The 7,772-nt window shown below is 49.0% G+C and overlaps 1 protein-coding gene across 2 annotated transcripts in view; it reads right to left on the minus strand.

Annotated features, from left to right (window-relative positions):
- The window catches only part of FRMPD4 (FERM and PDZ domain containing 4), a 205,979-nt gene extending 202,310 nt beyond the window's left edge, over nucleotides 1-3,669 (minus strand). For both annotated transcript variants that reach the window (XM_083437428.1, XM_083437430.1), the window contains exon 1: nucleotides 3,247-3,669. In XM_083437428.1, coding sequence (XP_083293554.1) covers nucleotides 3,247-3,287 — 41 coding nt within the window. In that variant the 5' untranslated portion in view covers nucleotides 3,288-3,669. The remainder of the gene's footprint in view (nucleotides 1-3,246) is intronic.
- Between the last annotated feature and the right edge of the window lie 4,103 nt (nucleotides 3,670-7,772).

A 7,772-nucleotide genomic window follows, 5' to 3' on the forward strand; every position in this document is an offset into this window, starting at 1 on the left:
CAGAGCTAAAATAGCTAAAATTTTAGGCAAAAAAGAGACCATTTTTAGTCAGATAGACCTATATTGGTATTTGTAGATGAACACAACCAGTTCACATACAGAAGTTTTTATCCTAATTCATAGGTGCTCCTTGCATATGAAGAAGACTGTAATTGATTGTAATTGATAAATTTATTTATTTATTATTTATTAAATTTATATACTGCCCTATACCCACAGTTTACAGAATAAAATCACAATATAAAACCACAAAATCCATAATCAAAATACAAACAACAATCCAATAACCCCTCCCCACAAAAACCCACATTTTAAAAGGGCATAGAATGTCAACTGATAGACCTTCTAATGCCATGACTATAACAGTTATCACTTGAAGTGATCCTGTGTCTTAAAAAATAATTCACCAGCTTTTTTATTATTAAATGTGTTTCATGCACAGAAAATCAGAAATAGGCCTTACGGGTTAGCACAATCCTGCATCTGAGTTCAACTCTGTTTTCTCCCATCTAAGTATGTATAGGATAACTGCATTGTGAGGGATCAGTCTCACATCTGAATCCATGTACAAGCCTGAAAACGAACTAGAATTCTAATTGTACGCACACTTATGTGAGCATACGTTCCACCGATTTAAATTAAATTTATGTCAAAGTAAGTATGCTTAGAATTTTGACGCACACACAACAAGGAATAACTAGCAAAATGCCTACCCAAATGATGGAAGTGTGTGTTCATGGAAACATGGCCATAAAAAGACTACTTCTGATCAGACAGGCAAGTGTCACCCTCAATTCATACTTCCTGAGGACTTTGCCCCACATTTTCCCACGACTTCCCCTGTCTCAAGTACTCCTCCCATAGAACTTTTGCCTCCATCATTCTTCTTTGCCCCTCCCCCACACCTCATCTGCTCTCCTTCAGTCAGGTCTCTGCTGTCCCCCACCTCTTCATTGTTGCTTTGCTCCCCTCTCCCTCCAAGTTCTCTCCTCCTTTTCTGGATTTTCATCCAATTTTAAGTCATTTGATCCCCATTATTCAAATTCAGATGATTGCACTATTAACCACCACCATCAAAATTGATGATCATAAAATATTATACATCTTGAACAAGGAACACCAGATGTATTTTAGGAGCCAATTTATACATCTAAATCCCCCCCCCCCCGATGTATTTCTATCTGTAGATTTTGAGAGTATGCAAGTCTTAGGATGGGATCAGGCATTCCATTATACACATAATTATAATTATCATTTATGACTCTGAAAGCATAAAATGGATATAATCCACTATCATAAGGTTGCACATCATAGGTCAGGTCCTTTCATAACGTTAAGCAACTTTGCAAATATAATATGAGAGGCATAGCTTCAAACCTGATTATTACCTCACCCTCAGAAGGCCATTTATAGTATACCAAAGTAGCTTCTGAGATGGATAACCACACAGCTAAAAACCTTAGCAATTGACACAGGAAGGTGTAATGGGGATATTTTGGGTAGAAATACTTTGAAAATACTGAGGGCGGGTATAAAGACAATGAATTTTTTTGTTGCTTTTACTGGAGAGGCAGCTTGGCTTAATATGGTTTCACACCTGTGGCATTTTCCAACTTTAGTACACACTGTACTATAAAGGAACCATTTGTCAATTTGGCAGGTGCACAACCTGTAAGACCCTGATATAATGTATCTGCTTTTTACAGTGGTACCTCAAGTTACAAACACCACAGGTTACAAACTCCGCTAACCTGGAAGAGTTACCTCGAGTTGAGAACTTTGCCCCAGGATAAGAACGGAAATTGTGTGCTGGTAGTGCAGCGGCAGCAAGAGGCCCCATTAGCGAAAGCACGCCTCTAGTTAAGAACAGTTTCAGGTTAAGAATGGACCTCCGGAACGAATTGAGTTCATAACTAGAGGTACCACTGTACTTCTGCAACAAGAGTTTTCTTCTTTGACTACATCTCATTCCAGTCAGAACCTCAGAAATGGATAAAGACCAGTGGTAAATATGGCATGTTAACCAGCATATATGAACATAGCAGCAACTCGGAGTGTGTTGCAATCTAAAGTAAACTCTTTAGTAAGATTATCCTTATCAAAAACCATGAAAGTGGTGGATCACTTTCACACCACAACCTTGAGAATGTCTGTGGATTCCATAACACCTTTTTCCAAGAAAGCCTAGTCCTGTTTTTTAACCACAATGAAATGGCTTTCAATGGTCTCAGCTTGCTTGTGCATGCATATCTCTGTGTAGCCTTAGGCCTAACTTTTCTCTAAAGAGCTTTCCTTTCTACAGCAATAGATCAACATTCAGCTACTATTGGGAGAAGAGAAGAGCTATCTACGCATAGGGAGGTGGAATGTATCAGACACATAAATTCATCCTCTGGAAAGATGCATTTTCCACCTGCTGTGCTAAGTAAGGACACAATTAACTCCTCATCACTGATCAGCTGGTACCAATGCAAGGCAGAAATGAAAGGCGTGAGCATTGGTACACATCTTCTCTTAAAAAACCCCCACAACTCTTAGTGCGCAACATTTCTAATTTACTAATGCCAGCTTGATAACCAAGGAGCACCACCATAGTTCAGTAACCAAGTTGGGGGGGGGGTGTAGCTAGTTAACCAAGACCGGCTTGCAAGTTAATTCACAAGATTTCTAAAAACTATATAATGCTTTTCGTAAGATTCTGGATCCACCTTCCTTCCCATCCAAGCAGGACTTCAGAGCATCTCAATTAAGGCTGGGGAGGGGCTTTCTCCACCTAGGGTCACCCTACCAGCTTTTGGAGTGCTGGTGCGGGAATCGCCCACGAACTAAAGAGAACCTACACCTGGAGCTCAGCCAAAGAGTTCTGACACCGCTGTCCAAGCCCCCCAATCCCACGTTCCCCTGTCGAGGAGCATCGTCAACATGATGATCCATGCAGCGCACACAGGGAGCCGCTGGCTGCATGACAGGAGCCCAGAGCAGCTGCCTCGGGCGGGAGGAGGGAGGGGGCGCCCTCCGCCAGCAAACGCAGGACCTCCGCTGGAGCGGCGAGGAAGTTGAAGGGGCTTCGCGGACTCACCTCTCACTCCCTTCCGTTTCTCCAGCGCCAAACGCCCATCAGCGCCCCAAATGGACCAGAGAGACCAAGAGAGGAGGAGGAGGAGGAGGAGGAGGCAGCAGCAGCTGAAAGAATTCGAGACAACCTAAGAAAGACCCCAGTGAAGAGAGGGAAGGAGGAGGACCTACCCGGAGAGCTTGGCAATCTTGACAAAGCTAAACACATCCATCCATGCAGCCGCCGGAGCTCTGCCTCGCTTCGTGCCCCGCTCGCCCGCTCACTCCAGCAGCAGCTCCATGCCAGGAAGCAGGGGAGGCATGGCTCGTCTCTTCCAGCACCAGCAGCAATCCTTGCCTCGGAAGAAGGAGCTGGCGACGAAGGCGGTGGCGGTGGCGGTGGCTGCTGCTGCTGCCGCTGCTATCCCCCTCCGGCCGCGAGCTGAGCGTGCAGCATCTCCCAGCGGCGGCACCATCGATAGCAATGAAACTGCTGCCGCCGCCTGGGCTGCTTGCTTGCTCGCGCACGCGCGCCCCCGTCAGCCCGGCCAGCTCTGGGGCTAAGCCGGCGAGGCGTCAGGCCGGCTAGGCGAAGGGAGGAAGCGCCTCCGCGACTGCGCAGAGGCCCGCTCGGCGCAGCAACGAAGCAGGCAGCCTCCTTGCCGTGGCGCGCGCGAGCAGCCTCCTCTCAGGGGGCGGGAAAAAAAGGCGCCTCGCGCGGCCCGGAGCCTCAACCAACAGCTGGGGAAGCAGCAGCTGTTGCTAATCCCGTGCACCTGCCGACGGGGCCCACCAGCTGCCTCGCGCCCGCCGCTGCTTTCCCTCAGGCGCGCAGAGCTTCTGCTCCATGGGGGCAGGAGGGCGGAGGCAGGATTCTCCCTGTCATAGCAGCCCGTGAGGCCATCTTGGAGGGGGCTGCTCAGTGGTGACACTTCGTGTAGGCACGGAGGCACACGGTGTTTCTCATTTGTTGCTGCAAGACACTCGCACCGTGGCAAACAAGTCCCCGGGAGAGATGCAAGCGAGCCGCTTCTCAAAATGGAGCTGTGCTTGGAGATGTAAGATTGAGAGTCAACGGGCGCCATGCAAGCCAACTCCTAGGGACCAAGCGGGTCAGGGACAAAGCTTCCCCCCTAAACAAACAAAAATACTTAACTGACTGGGGTGCTGCCCCCTAACAAGAAATCTGTCTATGCCCATGTGCCCCTCCATAAAATATTTGAGGGTGCTTGGTGCCCCCAAAGTTAATGGGCATTGCCATGCAAATGGTGTGCTTGCACTGCATCTTGTGATCAATTATGTGGTGCGGGGCTTACCTGCTCCCCCAGTATTTTATTCACGTTGCCACATTTATTTTTAAGCACCCTGAGTGCTTCGCAGCCTCTCTTTCATTTTGAAGGAAAAGCAGATCAGCAGCTCTTGCTGGTTTGGAAAGAGGATAGAAGCAGTAAAAAAAAAACCCAATCCCTCCTTCCTCAAAGGGAAAGCAGTGAGAGGTGGAAAGAGCCTCAGTCAGGAATCCCCTTAGAAGCCATCCCTGCTGGGTGCCACCTTGGGGAACAGCTGCAGCTTTGGATGGCGAAGGCCTCAGGTGGAGTCTCTGGCATCTCCAGCTAAGTTTGGGAGAAATACCTGCCTGGAATCTGGATTAGGTCCTGCCAGTCAGTGCAGACCTGCCTGAGTTAAATGGATCTAGCATTTGAGTTGGTTTAAGGCTGCTTCTTTATCCCTCTTCCTCTGAGCTGTGCCACTTCCAAGGAAGCCTGCTGGTCCCACCTCCACAGTCTCATTCACCCTCTCTCTAGGTACTGCAGCAGGAGGGATTGGGGCCATGGTGCTACCTATTAGAGAAACTGTGAGCAGCCACTTGTGCCTCCTCACTGGCCCACTCCCCTGCTGCCCAAGCCTGTGGTATAGACTGGGTGGCACAATGGTTGGGATCCTGTCCAAGGAGCCCAGCTCTTCCCACCATGCTGCCCACAAGTGAAGACAAGCAGAGGGCTGTGCAAATGATGGTTGCTACTACTGTCCTTGATAATTGCCCACTTGCCCTCTTCCCCCCAGAAAGCTCCCTCTGCCCACATGTCCTCTGCCTTTTGGGATTGAAGCAAGAAGGGCTGAGTCCAGCAGATGCCACCCAGAGGGAGCCTGTTGGCAAAATAAGGCAGGCCCCCCTCTCTCGCTGGGTGGTGAGGATGGCAGGATTGGGGTTTTGGACCCAGTTCCAACCACTGCACCCCCACCCACCAACCCCAAGGAAGAGTACAGGTAAGAAGAAAGAGGCTGTTCCTTCCATAACAAACATTCTGGGCCAGGGATGGGGGGACTGGCTGTGGCCCTTGTGATGTTGTTGGGCTCCATCTTTCATCGGACCCAAGCCAGCATGGGATTATGAGAGTTGTAGTACAACAACATCTGGATGGCCCAAACCTCCCATCCCCTTTCTCTGTGCTGCACCAGAGGGAGGGAGCTGCTCATAATGGACACAGTCCTCCCTGCTATGGTGCCCAGAGAGGATGAGAACGAGAGGAAAGGGAAGCAGCCAAATAATAATAATAATATTGTACCCCACCCATCTTACTGGATTGCCCCAGCCACTCTGGGCAGCTTGCGACATACATAAAACATAATAAACATTACACGTTAAAAATCCGCTATCTTTTTCTTTTCCTGACACCAAGCGGAACAGAACGGATGAGGAAGTGCAGCTGGGGGGATGAGCACCTGGTGTCTTCCTGACGGGGGGGGGGAGGACAGGGGGGGTGCCTGTCCTTTCAGCCTCTTGCCTTATTCATGGCAAAGGAAAGGCTGAGGGATTGCTATTTTTTTTGCTTCCCGTTTGATCTCCTCTCCTCACCAGCAACAGCTGCTGATTGGCTCCCCGCACCCTCCACTTCCAAAATGTTGTGAGCTTGTCTCCTGAGAAATTGAAAGGCGTGATCTAGAAGATGAGGCTGCGTGCAGTCAGATTGTGGAAAGTGCTGTTGTTCATCTATTTGGGAAAGGGGGGGGGGAGGCTTGATTGTCCCTCCTCGTACACATATACGCACAAATGTAGAATTGCTGTCTTGCTTGTTTTTAAAAGCCAAGGTTGATTTAAAAAAAAAAACAACACCTGTGTGCTTTCTGCTGTGTGTGTATGTGTGAGAGTCACACACCACCAGCGGCCTGCAGCTTCCCAATACAGCCCTCAAGCTAAAAGGCAAGGTTAGCGACCCCTGTTTTAATTGCTGTGTGGTAAGGTAAGGAAATGTTTGTTAGGTGCAGATTATTCTGTCTCTGTGGCACTGTGTATGGAGAAATCCACCTATGCTATATGAAGAGAGAGCCAGTGTGGTGTAGTGGTTAAGAGCGGTAGTCTCGTAATCTGGGGAACCGGGTTCGAGTCTCCACTCCTCCACATGCAGCTGCTGGGTGACCTTGGGCCAGCCACACTTCCTTGAAGTCTCTCAGCCCCACTCACCTCACAGAGTGTTTGTTGGGGGGGAAGAAGGGAAAGGAGAATGTTAGCCGCTTTGAGACTCCTTAAAGGGAGTGAAAGGCGGGATATCAAATCCAAACTCTTCTTCTTCCTCTTCTTCTAGTCCTCTACCGTCAGACTACTGATCCACCTCTAGGTCTGCCAACAGTTAGCAGCTTTGTAAAGCTCTGTAAAGCAGCATTCTCCAGTGGGGTTTTTCTTTGGAGATGCCAGGGTCAGGGACAGAATGTAGGTACTTCCATTTACAAAGTGTGGACTGTACGTTAACTAACCTATTATCCTCCACTAATGTCTTCTCTGACACGTGGGTGGCGCTGTGGGTTAAACCACAGAGCCTAGGACTTGCCGATCAGAAGGTCGGCGGTTTGAATCCCCGCGACGGGGTGAGCTCCCATTGCTCGGTCCCTGCTCCTGCCAACCTAGCAGTTCAAAAGCATGTCAAACTGCAAGTAGATAAATAGGTACCGCTCCGGCGGGAAGGTAAATGGCGTTTCCGTGTGCTGCTCTGGTTCGCCAGAAGCGGCTTCGTCATGCTGGCCACATGACCCAGAAGCAGTACGCCGGCTCCCTTGGCCAATAAAGCGAGATGAGCGCCGCAACCCCAGAGTCGGTCACGACTGGACCCGATGGTCAGGGGTCCCTTTACCTTTACCTTTGATGTCTTCTCAATGCCTGTGTGCAATAGTGACGGGATGGGCTTCAACACATACTGGTAAAGTAGGCAGGGTGTGTGAAGCAGCCTCAGTAACACTAAAGTGCAATGCCACATCAGTCTGTAACAGGAGTGGGGAACCTTTTGAACCTTCTCAGCAACCGCCTGAGGGCTGCATGCGAGTGACTGGCAGGGTGAGAGGCAAATGTGGGCAGAGCTATAGATTTAACGTTCTGTGTGTTATACAATAGGCTAGTTTCTACACGCGCACACATACACACCCTTCTATCGTCCATCAAGGCAACCAAGAGGCATTATCAGAGTTCAAGGATACATTCTGGCCAAGCAAAAACGCCCAGAATGCAAATCAAGGGCGAGTGAGGGGTTATGTGGCTTGGGGAGAGTTCTGAGAGCCAGAGTCCTGAATGGCCATTTTTGGTCCCTGGGCCTGAGGTTTCCACCCCTGGCCTATAAACTGAAGCCATAATATTAATACTGGAACTTTCTCACACAGCCTAAATCAGTCCAGAATGTGAAGTTCTACAATAAAACAAAACAAGGATCCTCCCACACCACCTACATATA

Source organism: Podarcis tiliguerta (assembly GCF_965153285.1).
Source record: "Podarcis tiliguerta genome assembly, chromosome: 4".
NCBI lineage: Eukaryota > Metazoa > Chordata > Lepidosauria > Squamata > Lacertidae > Podarcis > Podarcis tiliguerta.